The 20,510-nt window shown below is 43.2% G+C and overlaps 2 protein-coding genes across 22 annotated transcripts in view; one reads left to right on the forward strand and one right to left on the reverse strand.

The window, feature by feature from the left end:
* Positions 1-20,510, reverse strand: part of CDKL2 (cyclin dependent kinase like 2) — a 28,491-nt gene that overhangs the window by 3,932 nt on the left and 4,049 nt on the right. For 2 of the 20 annotated variants that reach the window (XM_086888243.1, XM_086888247.1), the window contains 10 exons: positions 17,685-17,849; positions 7,520-8,305; positions 5,276-5,388; positions 4,328-4,866; positions 2,141-2,335; positions 1,679-1,857; positions 1,441-1,553; positions 1,122-1,261; positions 719-807; positions 116-242 (listed from right to left, as the gene is read on the reverse strand). In XM_086888243.1, coding sequence (XP_086744369.1) covers positions 116-242; positions 719-807; positions 1,122-1,261; positions 1,441-1,553; positions 1,679-1,857; positions 2,141-2,335; positions 4,328-4,495 — 1,011 coding nt within the window. In that variant the 5' untranslated portion in view covers positions 4,496-4,866; positions 5,276-5,388; positions 7,520-8,305; positions 17,685-17,849. Of the gene's footprint in view, positions 1-115; positions 243-718; positions 808-1,121; positions 1,262-1,440; positions 1,554-1,678; positions 1,858-2,140; positions 2,336-4,327; positions 4,867-5,275; positions 5,389-7,519; positions 8,480-17,684; positions 18,025-19,745; positions 20,474-20,510 lie in introns of those variants that run through there. The other 18 variants (XM_086888251.1, XM_086888245.1, XM_086888252.1 and 15 more) reach the window with 17 other exon arrangements.
* Positions 7,003-20,119, forward strand: AP1AR (adaptor related protein complex 1 associated regulatory protein). Of its 2 annotated transcripts, XM_086888257.1 has the most exons (10): positions 7,003-7,289; positions 10,379-10,427; positions 11,257-11,283; positions 11,715-11,740; positions 12,160-12,256; positions 12,974-13,072; positions 14,964-15,025; positions 15,865-15,938; positions 16,679-16,807; positions 17,722-20,119. In XM_086888257.1, exons 1-10 carry the CDS (start codon positions 7,213-7,215, stop codon positions 17,985-17,987), a joined length of 906 nt encoding a protein of 301 aa, XP_086744383.1. In that variant the 5' UTR covers positions 7,003-7,212; the 3' UTR covers positions 17,988-20,119. The 2 variants fall into 2 exon arrangements, with proteins under 2 accessions (XP_086744383.1, XP_086744384.1); XM_086888258.1 differs by lacking the exon at positions 12,974-13,072 and having other exon boundaries at positions 7,033-7,289.

A 20,510-nucleotide genomic window follows, 5' to 3' on the forward strand; every position in this document is an offset into this window, starting at 1 on the left:
GCTATTTCCTAGGAATTTAAACTGCTGCACGGATTTTAAAAACAATGATTTTAAAACACAAGAAAAACAAAACAAAACAAAACAATACAGGTTTGGAAAACATAGATGGACCAACCTGGACGCTGATCATTTTTCTTTCTTCTAAAACATCGTATTTGTCCCTTTTAATGATTTTAGGTTTTTTTTGGAACTGATAGTTTCTGATATCTTTCTGGATATTTTCTTTAAGCTCCTGAGTAAATCTACATTCCATATAAGGAGAAAAGAAAAACAATTAATAAAAGGGCTTCTGTTTATCTTAATATCATCATCAGTTGCTAAGCCCAGGCTGGCTCCCATAACCTTTTATGCAGTCAAACCAACTGTGCCTTTTAACTAAAGAGAAGCCAAATACAATGTATACATTAAACGAAATAAAATCTTATCACACATTTTTCACAAGACAGCAATAAAGGTGTTTGCATCCCAGTTTGTGGCAGATGCAGAGAGTGAAGACAGTGTAAGACTATACTATCCAATATGGGGTGCCACTGATGAATTAATGTCACAACAAGGTACATGTGCCACTGCAACGTGTTCCCTTCCAACTGTTCTCCTGTTTCCAGGAAGGTCAAGCCAAAACAAACGGAGACATTCAGGCCCAGTGTGCAATCTTCAAGCACAGCTGCTTCACTTCTTTCTAACCTGAGCCTGCAGTGAGCAGGAAAGGAGCTTTTACCTTTCAGCAAAGCCGTCCTTGTTGAAGAAATCGCCCTGCAGGAGTTGGGCACAGGATGGTCTCTTGTCTGGGTCAATCTGCAAGCACTCCTGTCAAACCAACGTGAACAGGAGGAGGTAAACACACCAGGAATTAAACAAAGGCTTTGGCACGTCTGAGTGAAAGATCCCTGCAGGATATGCAGTGATCCCTCTGGCCCTGCAGGGCTGAGTGCCCCCATCACCCCGGACTGGAGCTCTGCTCTCACCGAGCTGCCACCGCCGAGCAGCCGCTCGCTGGATGGGGAGCTGAGAGAAAGGCGCTCGAGTGGCCCTGTACTTTCCCACACGAGGTGAAGGACAGGCAAACAGAGAAACATTCACAGCAAACAGTTAATTACCTTAATCAACAAACAATTCATTACCTTGGCTAAGTCCAGTGCGGCAGGAGGCAGCTTGGGATAGCGTATCTCCAGGGATTCGAGCTCACTCACCTCAGGCAACTTCATGCCAGCAAAGAGGGGGTTTTTATAGAATAACTCCTGTTGTCTTGGAATTAAGTTACCTGGAATCATGCAAACACAGTGACCACAGGGAAAAATACAGGACACAGTGAAACATTTGAGAGGCTGAAATGCTGGGTCAGCACTGCAGTAAGGGCCACAGTCTGGGCTGTGATCTTCCCACCCATCAAAACAAACCTGAGCCCTTCATTCCTGAGCAAGCGAGAGGGGCACTTCTTACCCAGGCACTTGGTGATATGGAAGAGCTGGTCAATGTCTGAGTCTCCAGGGAAAAGTGCCTCTCCTGTAAGCATTTCTGTTATCAGGGAGCCAATAGCCCACACGTCCACAGGCCTGGGGAGAAAAACCACCGCCACCCCAGCTCAGCACAACTTCATCCATCCAAAAGCTGGGCCAGCAGATGGAGCACGGCCTCCGTGTTCCCCACAGCCCTTCCCAGCCTGGCAGGCCAAACTCACCTGCCATATTTGCTGTCCCCCACCAGCAGCTCCGGGGCTCTGTACCAGCGGGTCGCCACGTAGTCCGTGTAAACTTCCCCAGGAGATGCCAAGGGCCGGGCAAATCCGAAGTCGCAGAGTTTCACCACTCCTGACTGGGAAACCAGTATGTTTTCTGGCTTAATATCCCGATGGATTATCTGCACAGGGGAAAAAAAAGCAAGTCAGGGCAAATTCCCTGTTTGTACATAGCGAGCTGACTGGCTCAGCAAAAAGTACAGCTTTCTCACATTCACATAAAAAACTACAGGCAAACACAGAGCCTCTAATTTCAGACACTTTTATTTTATACATCTCTTTTCCTTTTCAGACAAAGCTCTATTTCTCTGAGTTCAAACATATATAAATACAAAAGTATCTGCTTCTATTCTAAGATGTATCTGCTGATTTTAGCTGCAGAGCTGATTTCATGCACATACTTACATTATGGCTGTGACAAAAGGCAATTGCTCTCATAATCTGAAACAAGTATTTCCGAACTGTTTCAAAGTCCAGTCCGCTGGGAGACTCCTCCAGGTCGTCGAGAACCGTGTGATCCACAAATTCAAACACCAGGTACCACCGCTTCTTCCTTTTACACACATCCAGCAGGTTCACCAGATTCTCGTGCCTGAGTTGCTGTCATAAAACAGGGAATGAAGGGAAATTAAAAAAAATAATAAAAAAAATAATTTGCAGTTAATTTTTTTAACTGCAGCCCAGCTGGGACAGTATCAAAAAGAAAAGGCAACTTGAATAAAAAGAGAAAGAAAAAGCAGCTGTGTTTTTCTAGTTATTTTGTCATCGTTTTCCCAGCAGACAAGAATCCACCTCCAATTTGTTACAGATTTATCAGACACCAACATTAAAGGCCATGCTACAGAGCACAGTTATTTATTAGCTGGAGCCTGGCAGGGAAACATCACCAGAGGTTGCCTGGAGGCAGCACCAGAGCCCCAGGGTGTGACCCAGGAAGATGCAAAAGGACTGCAGAGCACAGGGAATTGTAGGGGAAACTCTGCCAATGTAGAGGCAGTGCCAGCCAACCTGCACCTGTGTCTGCCCAGATTTCTCACAAGTTCTGACAGGAGAAGAATTTTTAAAGGATAATCAATAAGACAAAAAGCTCTTTTCCCCAAGAATGATTTATTCCCCACACAGGAGACCTGAACAGGTTTTGTTGTTTTCAGACACAATTAAATTTCTGCCCAAACTCGAGAGAAAAAAAAATTTAAACCAAAGACTCATAGGGAACAAGGGAAGGAACTACAAGGAGGCCAAACCTCCAAGTATTTATCTCCCCTGCGAGAGGCCACCCTTCCTGAGCTGTACATGCAAATATTACCCTTGCTAAGATTCCATTCACTCAGGAAAAGCAATTAATTCCCAACACACCTGGGTGCTGGTGCTCAGCAACCCAGTGAGCCTGGCCAGTGGAGCAGGCACAATCCAGGCTCAAACAGATCCCCTTCAAAAGGGTTTGAAGGGATAATGCTTGCAGCTGCTGGCTGTGTCTCAAGCTCCAGCACACACATTTCTATTAACTCTAATTCTGTAGCTCTTGCAGTTATGGAAAACATCACTTTTTTTTTCCCCCCTTCAGCGCACAGGAACTCTAAGCTGGCTGATTTAGGAAGAGACGCTTGTGGCAGACAAGAGGACAGGACACAGGTTTGCCAGTATTCCCGCCTCTGGAACACCCCACAGCACAGGAGTAGCCTGGATGCACTTCGAGTGTAATAAAATTTTCCTTCTTTTTTTCACCAAACACATCATCCCTGTCCCAAAACACCCACATGTGCCCGTGGACAGGGACAAGCATTCCTGTGGGGCAAGGGAAGCTTCTCTGGACAACCCGTGCCCTCACGGGGAATCATTTTTTCCTAATATCCGACAAAAAACCTGCTCTCTTTCAGTTTGAATCCATTTCCCCTTGTCCTTCCCCCCTTTCACCACAACACTGGCACCAGGCAAATCCCACACTCCAACTGCAAAGGACACGGTGCCAGCTCCCTCCCACCCGGGGGAATCTCATAGGAGACCCCCTCCAGCCTCTTGCCTGCCATGAATGAAAGAAAAAATAAAGGAAAACTTTCCTAGAAGCATTTTCCCGTCTCAAGTGACACCGGCAGGTTCGTTTAGTGTCACACCCCCAGGTCACCGTTGGTTTCACCCGCAGGCTTTGAAAGGTCAGTGTTTCTTCTCTTTTCAGCAAATTCACAGCAGCAAAGGACAGGCATTTGGGACAAGGGGGGTGGGCAGCTACCAGCAGGAGGCAACAGAGACCCGCGTATCATTCCAGAACACCACCAGGCTTTTCCAATCCAGGGCTCACCAGGTGAGCCCAGCACAGCGCCCGGCCTAAGGGAGAAGCAGGGAGAACTCATCTGCAGGCGGAAATTCAAGCAGGGCTCACGCCAGCCTCCTGCGACCTGGATTTTTAATTTTTTTTTTTAATTTTTGTAAAGGCTGACCAGATCCGCTGTGCTGCGACACAACCCGAGCCGAGAGCTGAAGGAGAAGCCGCGAATTTCAACACAAAACCCCTAGAATTTTAAGCACAAAACTGCTAAAAACAAAAAAAAAAAAAAAAAAAAAGGGGGGGGGGGGGGCGGTTCCCGCCAGCCTCACCTTGAGCAGTTTCATTTCCCTCAGGGCGATTTTCCTCACCGCCGCGTCGTCGTCGCTCTCCAGGAACTTCTTGACGGCCACGATCTGCCCGTTGTCCTTGTTCCTGCACTTGGTCACCACGCCGTAGCTGCCTTCCCCCACCAGCCCCAGCACCTGGTATTTGTCCATGGCGGCGGCGGGAGGGCCCGGACCCTGCGGCAGGGACCGGGCCGGGATGCGGGGACAGGAGCGGGATGGAGGCACCGCGGACGGCGGCGGCTCCCCGGCCCGAGGCGTCGTTACCGCGGCAACGGCCCGCCGTAAAGCGCGGCCGCGCCCCGCCTGTCGCGAAAGGCGCGTGAGGGCTCGCGCGGCTCGTGAGGGGCTGGAGAAGGGGCCTCGTGAAATATTTTGGGAATAAAATGTTGTAAAGGCTGTTTCTTTAAAGAGGATAAGACACGTTAAAGCGTGTTAAGCAACCTTGGGACAAACTGCAGGGATAAAGGCGTTCCAATTATTCCCGTTTCAGTTTGGCGGCCTCTATTTCGCAGCTGAGGGTACTGTGGGGAAAAAAAAAAAAAATAGCTGTTCAGTTTCTCTGAGGAAATTTATGAACACCTGGCAGGCTGGAAAACTGCAACATTCCTCTTCGGGAAAGAAGCAGTATATATACACCTTCCCAAAATGTCAGTTTCCTGGAAAACAGTGTCATGAGGGATCATCTATCCCAATAACATTTTCTGGAACCTTCGTTGTATTGCTCCTGATACGCATCACCATCTGAAATTAATTCCTATTTGCTTTTGTGTCTCCTTCACCCTCATTCTCTCTCCCTACGTGCAATCTCAGTAATGCACCTTTCCAGGCCGACCTCACATTTCCAGGGAAAGAAAAACATGGGAGTGTGGCTGGCAGTGATTTATTATATTATATTTATTATTTATATTATATTTATTATATTCCTCCTACCTTCTACTGTTGTAGCAAGCAGCTCCTCTGGGTCCTGGCATCTGTCCTCTGCTGCTAATGGAGAGCTGACTTGGAATCCAATTAACCCTCCCACTGCTGAGATGCTTCTGGATCTGTTGAGAGAAAGGAGCAAACCACACGTGAAAAACGAGGTTCACGTAATTTTGATAGAATTTAAAAGTTTAATAGAAAGACAATTAGAGGATAAAAATAAAGAATACAGATATGGCCGGGTGTCCCTGCCTTCAGCCAAGAGAGCACACCTTACTAACAAAGGATTGTCCCTTAAAAACAGAACCCTACTACATATCCATCAATTCTCATACATATTCATACATTCTTCTTAGGATCTTTGGTGTTCTTCTGTTTAGTTTTCTCTTGCCCCCTTCACCAATAGATCAATCTTCTAGGCGCCATCGAGATTTACATTCCCTGATACCAGAAATGCAATAAATTCCTCCCCCCCCCCCCAGAGTTCTGGTCACTGCTGTTTTCATCTGAGTAAGACAGTTTACAAAAGAAAAAAAAAAGGGTCTCCAGCTATCTTTTTCAGTCTTTGGGTTATACAAACAAAAGTAAGATTTGTTTTAATGCTATGTCATAGCTTAACATATATGTATTATACCACTATTTCTAAGTTTCATCAATAACAGAAATAAAGAAGACTGTATTGTTACAGCTGAATTTTCTAATCTTATACATATAACATTCATTATAAGACTTGCAAAAAGCCAACAATATGATATGCATTTATAACAACATATTTGTAGTGACACCACTAACTTAGCACGGACAAAGAGGAATGGATTCAAACAGAGAGGTGGTAGATTGCATATTTGATTGGAGATAAAAATCCTCCCTTTGATGGTGGAGAACCCCTGGCACAGGTTGCCCAGAGAAGCTGTGGCAGCCCCATATCCCTGGGAGTATCCAAAACCAGGCTGGACGGGGCTTGGAAAAACCTGGGATAATGGGAGATGTCCTTGCCCATGGCAGGGAGCTGGAATGAGAGGAGCTTTGAGATCCCTTCAAACCCAAACCATTCCGTGACTCCGTGCTTCCACGTGTCGGTGCGGTGCCGCGATTTAAGAAGCCAGAGAGACCAAGGAATGCGAGGAACCTCTCAAAACCACGCTGTGCCCGTGCTCCAGCTATTTCTAGCTCTGTTCCTATCTCGATGGAACCGACCCAGCCCGGGCTCAACAACTGCGGAGACACCGCTTTTTCCCCCTCATAAAACAGGGGCCTTGAGCCTCTCCTTCAAAAGGCTGTTATTGGTTTTGGTGGTAGTTGTTATTATTATTATTATTATTATTATTATTATTATTATTATTATTATTATTATTATTATTATTATTATTATAATAAAATAATTACTAATAATTAATTAAAATTAATAATAAATTAATACATTCTTATTTTATTATTTCTTTTTATTATTTTATTTTGTTTTTATTATTTTATTTTATTTTATTAATAAATTATTATTATTATTATTATTATTATTATTATTAATAATAATAATAATAATAATAATAATAATAATAATAATAATAATAATAATAATAATAATAATAATAATAATAATAATAATAATAATAATATCTATACTTTTTCGTCCTGCCCGCGGGAACCCTGGCATATTTTCCCCCTTTCACACCTGGGACCGCCCCAGCTGGCAGGGCCCCGGGGGAAGGCAGGAGTGGGGCGGGATCCGGCCCGGCTGGGACGGTCCCGGCGAGGGGCGGGCCGATGCCGCCGATGATGCCGGTGCCAGGGGCGGTGCCGGCGTTCGGGACGAGCATCGCCCGCCCCTGCGCAGCCATGAGGCTGTGCCGGCCCTTTGTTCCCGGGGGTCGGCGGCCGCCCCTCCCGACGGCCGGGGCGGCCTGAGTCCCGCCGGGAGGGAGGGAGGAGCTGTTTCCCAGCAGGATGCGATGGGGAACTGCTGGGCGCAGTGGTGCTGCGGGCTGTTCTTCCGGAGGGATCCCGGCCGGATCCAGCGCGGCGGAGGGTGAGCAGGATCCGGCTGCCCCTTTCCCCTCCCCGCGGCGGGGAGGTGCCGGCTCCGCCTTCCCCGTGGGGCAGGAGGGGGTGACGGGGTGGGGAGGGGGATGCGGGCACCCCGGGGCCCTGGCCCCTTCCCTTCGGGAGCCGCAGCATCCCGGGGGGGATGGAGGCGCCGGGCTCCCTGAGGTTTGTGCGCTCGGGGTTAATGCACTTCCAGGGTCAGCGGCTCCTTACCCCGGCCAGCGCTGGTGTTTTTCCGGCAGGAGATGCTTAGAGGGGTTTTTCGGGTCAGTTGGCAAAACCTGTGCAGGCGGCCGTGCTTGTGCAAAAAAAAAAGATGGAAAAACACCCGGTTTTCTGCAATGTGATCTCGTCTTCCCTGTGAGTCAGAGGCTGAGACGCTGTTGGGATAAATCAGGAGCAGAATGGTTCGGATGAACTCATATCTGTTGCAGAATGCTTCAGAGGAATTCTTATCTCTTGGAAACGTGTAACAACCTGTTTCGATGTGCCACAACCAGTTCATGGGAACCGCACTGTGCAAGCAGGAAATGCTCGGGGGCTTTTCCATATCCTGACCAGCGCTGCTTACCCAGGCATCGCTCAGTTTTGATGCATAAGGGTGGAAATCGTTCTCAGCAGATGCGCTGAGCGTTTTACATGATGCAAGCTCGTGGCCTCTTACTTGCCATCAGCTCTGGCAGGCGAGCCTCACCTTCTGAAGGGCCTTGCAGACAAGACACGGGTGAAAAACCAGGGCAGTGCGTGTAGAGGATACCTGCCTGTATTCTGAGCAGATGAGAACACCTCCAGTGCCTTGACAGCTGGTGCTGAAGTATCGGTGTGTCGTGCTTTGAGAGCAGCAGGAAATACTCGAAAGGTTCTTTTTTACAGAGAGCTGCTGGCCTGTTGTTTCAGATCAGATTTGTTTTCCGGCTGCGGCGGTAGTTTATGGAGCGGTGTCCGAGTGTTGAGGTTCTTCTCCTCCCACTTCCACTGGGAATTGCCTTAAAACCAAAACTGTAAAATGTGTCGTATTATAAAGTTTTTAGGTTAGATCGATACCACATTGTCCACATTTGGCTATTTCTGGATCACCATCATGTAAAAAAAGGTGCTTATCAACTTAATCATGATTTTAATCACGCAGATCCTCACCCCAGCTTCATTATTTTTCGATGTTCCAAGATTTGCCTGTAAGAAATAAACCCCTCATTAAACAACTAAGTAGTATAGTGTTTTTGGTAAGTGTTTTAATATCCTGCAAGACTTTAAGCTGCCTTTGCTTGGAACTGTGCTTCATATATAAATATATAAATATATATATATATATATATGGATGGAGTATGTATATATATATATATATATGTATGAAAAGTTAGTCTCCTTAATAGCTTCAGATCTTGGAAGATTAATCTGACTGTCACTATAGGTCCTGTGACCTATCAGCTGAATTGTTTTCTCCAGGAGCTATCCAACCAAAAGATCCTCAAGTCTTAGGAAATAATGGAAAAGTAGAGCCTAAAGGAGAACTGTAAGAGGTGTAAACATTTTCCAAGGTTGCTGATACTTCATTTGAAGTTTTGTATAGGGGTGAAGCTGATGGGTCTTCTGTTTGTGTACTAATGACCTCAAGCTTATGTAGTTCTGGGATTTATGGGCTCAAGCTCTGGCACAGAATTAGGTTTTTGGGACTCTCTAGTCTCTTCCTAGAGAGCTGGCATTGCTTTTGGGCTGTGTGTGATTACACTTAGGGAGCTCGCACTGCATTTAGTTCACTTTTCAGTTCTTGCAACTAAGCTGCTCAAGTGTCTGGGAAGTTGGAAGTAATTTACCTAAAGCCTGCAAACTGGAATTACACGTTTGTTAACAGCCTAGAACGATTTCCTCTTACGGTTTTTAAATGGGATTCTTAATGGTATTGGCTCCTACACACCAAATTACGGAGAAGGGTAGCAGTGAAATTGCTCCAAGTGTCCGTACCGCGTGTCCCAATTACCCTTGTCACGTGTTTCAGGTGGCCTTTCCTCCCTGGTTTCACAGCGGTGAATTCTCTGGGAAAGGTTCTTTGGTGGCAGGAAAGGTTGTGCAACAAGTTGCCAGGGGAGATGTTCCCCAAACTGGCTTCCAGAGAAAAATTAGATGGAGATGAAATACGATACGGTTGAAATAATTCAGGCTTTGGCTGGTGTGCTGCTTTTATTGTTGTCAGAGTAGGTGTTGGTTGAGAGAGCTGAATTGTCTTTCCTGCAAGTATAGAAAAATCCCTGAGGCCTTGGGTTTATTCCTTGTACCAGTCAGCACTTGCAACTGGAAACTCTGGTTTTGGAAACAGTTCGATGAAATGGATGTTGTACTCAGGAGTGTTTACGTTAGAATGTTCTTCTGGACGGTGGCCAAACCTCCTTGGCTAGGTAAAAATGTATCCAGGTAACTTAATACTGTGTTGGGTTTTGTAGAGGACAGGGCTAACTGTCCTCTGTAAAAGAATTAAAATAAAATAGGAAGAATTCTGAATAAGGAATCAAGTAAGAAACCAATTCCCTGTATAAAATTAGAGCATAAAAATTTTATAATTTTTTTTTGTTGTTTTAAAGTATTGCCTTGACCTCTTTTTGGATGTTTTGCTCTGAGGCTCACCCTTCTGGATGTGCCAAGCTGTTAATATATAAAATATACTGTTTAACACTTATGAGGTAGAAGCTGCCAAGAAAGAGTTAAGTGCCATGGTGAGCAACAGCATTTTCAGAAATTGCCTGGAACAATGGGTTTTTTTCCAGGAAAGATGTATTAAAGGGATTGCAGAACATGCTAATAGTCTCTAAATGTCAAGTCCAGCATCCTGACAGATGATTTCATCACACAAGGGTTTTAGTTTTTTCCCCCAATTCTACAGAAGATGTTTACGTGCTACTGCCTCTCACTGCTGTAGTAGCGATGCAGAGCTCCAGTTAATGTGTTAAATACATGAAGATTTTGTTGTTATTTTACATTTAACATGTTTTTAAATCTATTTTAAATCCTCGGGCTCGTTAACCTTCTGCTGTGTATTGAAGAGTCTTCTGTAGTCTAACTGTAAGCTTGTTTTTCCAGATCCAAGTATTTTAGAACATGTTCAACAGGAGAACACTTCACCATAGAGGTGAGTACTTGTATTTTTAGCCATTTATGAAAAAGTGGGGAAAGCTGAACCCTAGCAATGCCTTTAACACTTTTTACAGTTTATGAACACTGAAATATTCTGGGATATTCCAGCCCACATTGATGCTGGGGTTACCTGAGAGTTTATTGCATTTGTGGTCTACTTTGATCGCCACAGAGATCCTTTCCCAGGCTCCCTTTTTGCCAAGGGTAGTGTAAGGTTAACCAGGAATAACCTGCTTTACTTTCCCTGAGTGTTCCTGTGCTCTGCAAGTCCTAGAGCAGCCTGATTGCCCCCGTTAATGAGGAGAACATTAATTATTGTTGTCAATGCTGTCGAGAAAGGGGTCAGGATGTGTACAGAGGGGGAGATCTGTTTTGGTGCAGAACTTCCCGCGGTGAGAGGGTGTTCCTGCCGCAGACATATGGCAGGGAAAAGGAGGTATTGTTCTCCTCCCAAATTATTAGGTCAATCAGGAATCTCTTTTTTTTTTTCTCTTTTTTTTCTTTTCTTTCCAATGTGGCAGTTGAACTTCTGCTGGATGAGTTTGTGCAGTTTAGAATGCTTGTTTTTTTTTTTAATTCTGACTCTTCTCCTTTTAGGAGAATGTAATATTTTAAGACAAGAAACATTGGTAAGAAGGAAGGTCCAACCCTAAAAATGAAATTCCTCTGAAAGTAGGGGCTTTCATAAATATTGTTACAGTCCCATTGTTAGAATTGGCATAGATTTTTACAAGACACATAAAATAGGCAGTCATGCTTGCTGTCTGTCTGCAGTGGTTCATTATATTGCATTGTAAAGATTATTTCTTTCTTCTTCTCTGCAGTTTGAGAACCTGGTGGAAAGCGATGAGGTGAGTACCTGGGGCATCATGTGAAACCTGCTCGTGCAATCCTTAAAAATGCTTCCAACATCTCCATCTTCCTCCCCCTTGAAGCTGAGTTGTAGACTTAAATCACGGGTTTTTTGTTTTCTTTTTTTAATTTCAGTTTTCCTTGCGCTAGGAATACGAATTTAGGACTTTGGATAAAGATCTCAGAGATTGGTTTTGGGGAGTGTGGGAAATAACCCCTTAAGGAAGGGAAGAAAGAAAAGGTGTGGAGGAAAAGTGTGTTTGGGAGGACTTAAAGGAGAATTTGCTCCCGGTATAACTCTTGCATTAGAACTCAGCAAGTGCCCTCAGTCTGAGAACAGAATTGGACCTGGCTTGCTTTGCTAAGGGAAGTTTCGGAAGTGCTCTGTCTTTAGAAAAATCTGACCTTTCCTTTTTATTTATTTTAACAGGGGGAAAGCCCAGGAAGCAGCCACAGGTAAGACTTTGAGACCAAGGACCTCTCCTTCCCTCTGCTGTTCCACTGTGAATATTGAACCACATGGAGTAAGGGAAAAACAAGGGACAAAAAACAACTCAGGAAAAAAAATAAATAGCGAGATCTGGACCTTAATGACGGTAATGGTTCTGTTCCAGTAGTTCTGTTAGCAGAGATGGTTTTCAAAATAAGCTTTCTACAAAGATATAAATAATCCACATTGTGAGAGTGAGGAGAGACAGCATTGTCCTGAATAAACTGGAACTTTCAGGAGGAACAAGCCACAAGCACAGCCTGTTGGATCTGCATTAAGGGAGCAGTCAGGAAGGACCACACAGATATGTTCAAGTGCAGATGAGAGCTGTCATGCATGAATAATAGATGGAGCTTTTTTTTTTGTCTTTCTCCCGTGCATCCAGGCCTCTGACTGAGGAAGAAATTGCAGACCTGAAAGACAGACACTACGACTCCATTGCTGAGAAGCAGAGGGTTGTTGATCTGAAGCTTCAGTCAGAGGTAAGTGGTTGCAGTGACAGTATAAATAGCTTGCCTTCCAAAAATGTTGGGATCAGCCATGGACACCAGGAGATTCCACTCACATGGAACAGTTGGGTTTTGTTCATCAGTTAATGTTTTTAAGTCTACAAGATGCACAAATTCCTTCTTTTTAATAGCCTCCTAGCTGAAAAACTGAATAAATAGGATGGGTCTCTGACCAGGACCTCTTAAATTTGACCCTTTTTTTAGTCCAAGACCAAATGGGGGATATTCTCTACTCAATTTTTCTTGCACTGAATTTTCTCCACAACTTTCTTACAGAAAAAAAACCCCCCACATAATTTGTTATTCTGTTTTAGTGTTGCAGCAGCTGATGGAATAGGATGTGGAACACAACACGTGTGAAATTGAATGGACTTTCATCTAAAGTGCCAGTGAACTATGGAACTGAAAAACCTTTAAACCTTTCACTGTGCAGTTCATAATAAAACAGAGAGAGCATTAGAGCAATTGGCTAAAAATAAGTGTTTGTTCAGTAGTTACCTAAATTTCTCGGGCTGTTTGGTTGCGGGGAGGGAAGCTGTTAAATTCAGTTAATGCTTTAGCTGTAGTCGGTTTTGTTTTATTTTGATTTTCTAGCTGCTTTTCTTTTGTTTCCTTGCACTTACAGCTTTATTAATAGGAAGATAGATAGGTTCTGCTTTTGTTAACCATTACTGTTTTGTTCATATACAGTTAGCCTTACAAGAGGAGAAGTTAAGACTAGAAGAGGAGGCTTTATATGCTGCACAGCGTGAAGCAGCCAGGGCAGCAAAGCAGAAAAAGCTCTTGGAGGTGAGGGGAAAAAGACCCCAATATATATGAGAGCCTCTGTCCTGTTCCCATGTGTTCAGACTTCCCTGATATCCTTCCCATCTCAGGAGACCTGACAAGGAGATGGGCTTGGGCTTGTAGAGAAAGAAGTACAAGATTTGAAAGTACAGCTGGTTGGAACAGCTGAAAATCACCATAATTGTTTCAAACGGCTTCTGTCGCCGAGTGCAGATTTTGAACGAGCTATAATTTTAATCCATAATTAGCTTAACACTCTTCTTATATAACATGTAGAAGTTGCTGATCTTGAATGTGAAACGATCTGTGATGGGTTTTGGGTAAAAAAAACCCAAAAAAAACCCTGAAATTAATGTCACAGGTTGTGACATCATTTAGACTCGTAAAATGTACTTGATGTATTTGTGCACCGTGTTTGTTCCTTCTCTTCGTGTTTCATGTTGACCCCGCTTTGGAGTTTTTTCATCTCATTTTCATGTCACTAAGCACAGCTCTCATTTCACATTTCTTTCTCTCCCCTTGCCATTTGGTGTGGGAGGGTTAATTCTTTCTGACCTTTTTGCCTGCTTTTTTTCCTTACCACTTCTGATCTATAGAAAGCCAGCAAAAGTGGATTTTTTTTTTTGGATTTTTTTTTTTTTTAATGGCGTTAACTGGTTTTTGTAGAAGTTCTGCACAAGAAATGCTGTACTTCTTGTCTTTCAGTATCTTTAATAAGCACTTCTTTTAGTCAGGGCCTAAGATAGAATGGATTATAGAGAGTTTAATTTCCTCTTCGTGTAAAATTAGTACCACTTATCTCCTGCTCAAACACCCTCCTCAAAACCCATAAAGATTATAAGGACTTTTAGGAAGAATTTTTTGTCCAGATATGCATCAAGCACTTAGCCCTTCTAGATAAACTGGAAGCTATTTTTGAATGCACCACTCATCTTTCTGCTGTTTGCGGGCACAAATGGGAAAATGGCTTTTTCCTTGGAAGTGTGGCCTCTTTCAAAGCTCATTTGGCTTGCTGATGGTGCCCTACTAAATGTCAGGGTCTGTAACAGCGGGGAATTTTTATACGTGTGTGTCCTGGAACTGGCAGTGCTGGATATTGGGATGTGACCTGGCAAAATGGAGAGATGATCTAAATTGGGTGTTATGTGGGTATAGCAATCCTAAAAGAAAATCGTTGCATGTGTCAGTAATTGATTTTGACAGATTTGTTGACTGTGTTGTGCCAAATTTCTGTCTGTTCCTCTCTGCCTTCCTAAGTCTTTTCACCTCTAACCACCACAACGTGATATTTCTACTTCTGCTTTTTTCTCTGCACTCCCCATTTACTCATTTCAACCTGCAATTATTATTGTTTAAATATCCAAGATGCAAAGTGTGCCAGGAAACAAACCCACTATCATCCTGGGACTGAAAAAACACTAGATCCAGTGCAGTTACCTCCCCACACCCAAAGCAAAGAGCAATTCTCAGGTGAAGTTGACATTAGCAGAGTTATTAATACTTTTGGCCCTGCAAGGCAGCAAAGCTGTTATTAATATAGATGAAGCACTTAGTGCTGATGGAGACAGCCAGAGGAGATGGCAGGACTGCTCTGCACAGGGATAAAAGGATTTGTAGGAAATATTTGTCTTTTAAATGGCAGGGTGGCTGTTCCTGGGCACGGAGCAAAAGAAATCAAACATCACCCGCGAGTTAGTTGTGCACTGAGAATTCTTTAAGGAGGCAGGAGACAAGACAGGTGCAGTCATGACTGAGGTGGTGTCCACGTTTCCAAAAAGTGATGGGTGGTGTTTTTTTTTGGGGGGGGGGGGGTGGGGTTGCATAAAATAGGATTAAGTATTGAGAGCTCTGTTCTGAGTATTCAGCTTTTTCAACGATTCGCTTTTCTCGTTAGCAACGTAGGCAGCACAGGATAACGCAGAGAGCACACCCTGTTAATAATGGAGAGTTCCAGAGGTAAGAGACCAAATTTCATCCATGATAACTGAGAGTCCTGGCTGTTTGTACTCCTCTTCCTCACCTGGAAAGTTAGGGGGTATTTTGGATTCACTCTGGTTGTCGCTGGAGTTCTTAGACTGCTGCACCCAGCCACTAACAGATATTTACACCCACACCAAATCCAGTGGTTTCTTTTAAAAAGGTGACATAAAAGTATTTTTATTATTCAGGACCCTGTTTGAGAAACCCAGTAGAAATATGCTGCTTAAATGGTTCATAGAATCTGCCTGTTTCTTTATTAGAATTCTTAATTATATTTATTTATTAAATATTTTACGTGTTTATTTATAGTTTAAGTCTCTTCATTCCTGCCTTCTGTGTTCAGTGGTGGTGGTGCTGGGAAAAACAAACTTTTAAAAAAAAAAATGTGGAGGGAAAAAAGCTCATGCATGGAAGACATGGGGGACAGGAGGAATTTTGCTATGGAAGCACAATTAGAATAGGAGCTGTGAAAACTGAGTAGGAACTGGCCAGATTTCAGGAGTGCAGGAGCAGGGTTTGAATTAATTTTTTTTAAAAATGAATTGAAAATTAAGATTTTGTCTAAAGTGATAAAGATTGAGTTTGTTAATTACTTTGTTTTAACTGGAAATGCTAATAAAAATTGAGCAGAAGCACAGACTGGGAGAGGATATGATGAATAGGAACAGAAGAGTATTTTGCAGATGGTTTTATAAAGAATTTAGTTGGAGGTGTATGTGCTTTGTAGCACAGGGCTGGGGGAATGTGGATTAACACATTTTTGGTGGCACCCTTGGAGGTTTTTAAAGCTAAAAGCCTGCACATTGTTCTTGCAGCTCCGTGGCAGAGGAAGATCTCGATCCTTTCCTAAGGAATACAAAATTCCAGTATGAAGCTTTCCGAAGCAGTAGTAAGTCTGCTTTTCCTCAAGCACATCTTTGAGTGTTAAAGGAGTCTGAGGGGCACAGAGTTTTTCTAGATAAACACAGATTGTTTATAGTTTTATGTGTGGAATTAAAAGATCTGGTCATTTTTTTTTAGCTGATAAATAAAAGATAGTGGTGGACATTTCTTGTGAAACCAGACCCTGTGCTGGAGATGCAGATGTGTGTTTGCAGCTTTTTTTAATCATCCCTTGGCAAAGTAATTAGAATCACATTAATGCCTAATTTTCCCCTAATGAAGTTCCAAGGGGGAGTTTGGCTGCCTGTACTTAAAAATTCCGCTAAGTTTTGAGGAAAACTATTTGGCAAGCTTTTATCTGTAAGTTTTGGTGACAGTACACAATAACCACTAAGGTGGAGGACTGATGGCTGTGTTTCAGGAAATACTGTGAGTAGTTCAGTTTTCTGGGGAGGAGAGGGTTGATTTGGGTTGGTTTTTTTTTTAATAAGTCTTCATACAAACTCAGCTTAAAGCTTATTAAATTCCTTTCTGGCTCTAATTAGGCAATATCTCAGTGACTACTAATAAGCTACTGGTTACTCTTTGAACTTGATTGCCTTTTCCAGCATTCCTGAGGTTTAAAGGGCCACAAAGCACAATGAAAGCTTAATTCAGAATTTTACTTTTGCATGTTGAACTTGAAATTCAAGTACATTTACTAATTAAAAGTACATCATGGGTTGTTTTGTTTTTTTTTTTAAACAGGACTTTCATCTGATGCCACGGTGCTGACACCCAACACCGAGAGCAGCTGTGACTTGATGACCAAAACCAAATCAGTGAGTGGGAACGATGACAGCACCTCCCTGGATTTAGAGTGGGAAGATGAAGAAGGTATTTATCCTGCATTTCAGCTTCATCCTGAACTCAAAAGTTAAAGATGTTGACAGTTTGAGCTATGTTCATTGTAAATTTGTTGTTTTCAAAAGGCAAGGTGATTTAAAACTTGATTCTGATGCAATTTCTGACAAGCTTGTAATGGTTAAACTGTAAAATTATTTCTACTGAGAAAATTCCTTATTTTGATAAATGTGGAGATAGCACTAATAAATGAATTAATTTATTTGCATTCTCCAGTAAATAAATGAATTAGTTTCCCTGCCTTTTGTGGAACTGACCTGTAAACTCCTGACAAAAGTGACGGTAAAGAAATACTGCCCTCTCGTGAGCTAGGAGCAGAAGGAAGAGCTTGTTTTGTTCTTCCTTTTAAAATGTGGTAGAACATATTTAAGTCAGGAGTCTGACTTAAATATTTTGGGAAAAACCCTTATTACTTGTACTGTAACATTCACTGGGGACTAAGGTCTGCATTCCAAGGGGTATCCCAGCTTATCCTTATTGCTGCTGTTACAGGTGCTTCCTGTATTTCCTCATTGTTACTTTCTCTTTTATTTACTAACCCTGCAAAAGCTCTTAGTTGAAAGTTTATCCAAAGTGTTGACACCCCCACTATTGAAAGGCTCACCAAAAATTAGCAAGGGTTTGTTTCTTTTAGCCAATCTCTAGGTGATTTTTTTTTAATTTCACCTCAAGAACGTCTGGATGTCTTCGAGCAGTTTCCAGAACTGTATTTTGTATTATTTTGTGTGGAATTAAATATCCCTTTCCCATACAAACCCAAGACCTTTCCCAGACCATTGAACCCCGGTACCTGTCCAAATTTCACCTTTGTTTCTTCTAGCAGAAACATAAAAGTTAGCTGAGCACTCACAAGGATGTGTTTCTCACGCGCGTGTCTCACATGCCAGGCATGAACAGGATGATTCCGGTGAGGGAACGCTCCAAGACGGAGGAGGACATCCTGCGGGCAGCGCTGAAATTCAACAGCAGGAAGGCAGGAAGCCACCCAGCCTCAGCCTCCGACGATTCCAACGGGCTGGAGTGGGAGAATGACTTTGTCAGCGCCGAGATGGACGACAACGGCAACTCCGAGTACGCCGGCTTCGTCAACCCCGTGCTGGAACTGTCGGCCTCGGATGTCAGGCTGTCAGATTCCGAGCGCCAGGACAGATAGTGACCATGTCTGCACGGCCCCTGCCTGTGACCAAATGCTGGAAAGGGAAATGGAATGTGCAAAGCCAATCTGCTCTTTTGTAACCCGCTTCCCTTCTTCTTGCGCGCGGCCCGGCCAGGAACGGCAAGGACTCGCTGTCTGAAGGAATTCAGAACTAAGTGCAATTTTATCATCTACCTTCTCCACTTTTGTGAAAACTGGGATGATTCTATTGTGTATATTTCTGGATATCTGGATTTAATATAAAATGATCTGCACTAATTGAAGCTTTGTAGCTTGACTTATCTATATTTTAACTTGCCTTTTTTTTTTTTTTTTTTTTTTTTGGGTGATGTTTCTATTGATTTTGTTTTGAAATTGATCATTGGCCTAATATTTATCTCAGAATAAGTCTCGTATAATTTATTTAATACTTGAAGATAGAGAAACAATTTTAAAATATTTTTACTTCTGGTCTGTGCTTTTTGACTCGCTCTTCAGCTGCTTAGAGGGTGCAAAAGTAAGAGCTGCAAAATGGATTTGACACATGGCAAATTGCAGATTTTCCCCTGTTTAGCTTAAAGTCTTCCTAGTCTTGTGTTGTCCTTTTTCCCTTCACTTTATTTTTTTTAATTGCTTTATGCCAAGCACGGTTAACCTCAATGAACATAGTAAAACTCATCAGGTTCGGTAAGATATTGTCTTGTATAACATGCCAGGCTTAGTAAGTGCGTGCTAGATAGAGAAACAAAAATAAAATAAAATACAAATTCTCTACGTGTCAATAAAGAGGGAATTTTAACCAGTCGAGAACTGGGAGGACCAAAGTCTTGTTTTCCCTGGACAGACCAACATGTGTTGCTACACAGTCCTAAAAATTCCTCAGTTGTGGAAAAGTGATAATTCCACTGGACCAGAACAGTTATGGAAAAGCAACACTCAGTGAGCCAGCTGGGGTAGGGATGATGCTGCTGCTGCTGGGGTGGGAAGAACAAGAACCTAAAGACTGAATTTCTGTATCTGCATTTTGAAAAGGAAGAAGAAAAATTTGTGTTTTAACAGTGTGTTGAAGTGCTCTGCCTTTCCTGTGCCTCTGAAGTGGGTGGTTAATCCATGAAATCCATGGAGGTGTTCAGTGACTGCACCGCTGGTGTCCTGTGCTGTGTGGTCTCCTCCAGTATTCCATGTAAATCTTACTTTTTAATAAGAGAACCTGCAGAATACTTGCAGATCTCAAGCTTTCCCCAAAGTTTCAAAGCAAAGCCATTCTGCTCTGCCATTATTTTGTGTAGCTGTCTCGTTTTTCCATGGAAAAAAAAGGGTGACAGGGTTTAACTTTGTTTTGGAGTAAAAGGAACAGGTTGTGATAAGAAATGACCCTGCGCTGTCATCATCTGAATTTGTTGGTGAAAGTTGTGTCACTGGTTGAGATTATCTGAAACTATTTGGAATGTTTGGGTCATTACAGCGTGGATAAGGAACAAAAATACTGCACACTGGGATGAAATATGTACAAATAACCTGAGAGAACAGATAAATCCTGTTGGTGACATTCCATCTCTTCCTTTCAGTTGTAGCTATGTCACTGGAAATATCTTCATGCCATTATTTATATTTGCAATACTTGTAATGAGCTTTAAATATCTGTACACATCAAATGTATATTTTGGGTTTGGCCTAAGCTACTGCTGTGTGACTTCTCCTGGACCTTCCTTTGTACAATATATTCCTATGGGAAGGAAGGCAACTTCCTCAACATGTACATAACATGTTTTTTACCTGCCGAAACTGCCACCTCCCCTGCAGCGGTCACTGCTTTTCCTGGCCAGTGAACATGAGGTGGCCTTGTCCTGACCATGCCTTGAGGAAGTCAATTAGCTGATAGTCCTGCCCTCAGGATGAACAAGCACCTAGGAAAAAGGAGGCTGACTCCAGCTTTTTCAGTGATGGGCATGTTCCGTAGCCACGGTTCGCGATAACCCGTGCGGCGCTCAGCGCGCCACGCTGAGTGACTCTGAAGCGATGCTCCGTATTTGTGGATGTTTCAGAAACTGAGAGATTCTATAAGCAGCTCATGTGAAACAATTCAAGGGTACTGTAAAATGCATATCTGTACAAAATTTAAAAGTCATTAAAATTTTCAGCAAGTCTTACATTTGGCAGTGGTGTATCTGTCGCTGGGTTGTTGCGGTGGCCGCGTCAGAGCCCTGCTGAATCCCACAGTGTCCCTTTTGGGGACCTGTTGCTTTGGAAGGGAAGCTCTAAACAAGCTGCATTAACAGAAGACCTGAGGAATTTGGAGCATGGAGCCCTTCTCCTGTTGGAAATGAGCAGCTGCACCCTCCCACTTCCAAGGTGAAATAACCTCCCTGGTGTAAATTCGCTTCTGCTGGGTGGATCAATGTAGTGATAGCAGACAGTTCATTTTTTAATGTGTGTTTTACATGGCTGGCCTTTACCTCAGGCAGATGCAGCTGTGCAAGGGATTGTTGTTTGGAAACCACAGCCTGGTTGGTTCCAGGGGTGGAAAACACAGCAACATGA

This window comes from Cyanistes caeruleus, chromosome 5 (genome assembly GCF_971803275.1).
Source record: "Cyanistes caeruleus chromosome 5, bCyaCae1.hap1.1, whole genome shotgun sequence".
Taxonomy (NCBI): domain Eukaryota; kingdom Metazoa; phylum Chordata; class Aves; order Passeriformes; family Paridae; genus Cyanistes; species Cyanistes caeruleus.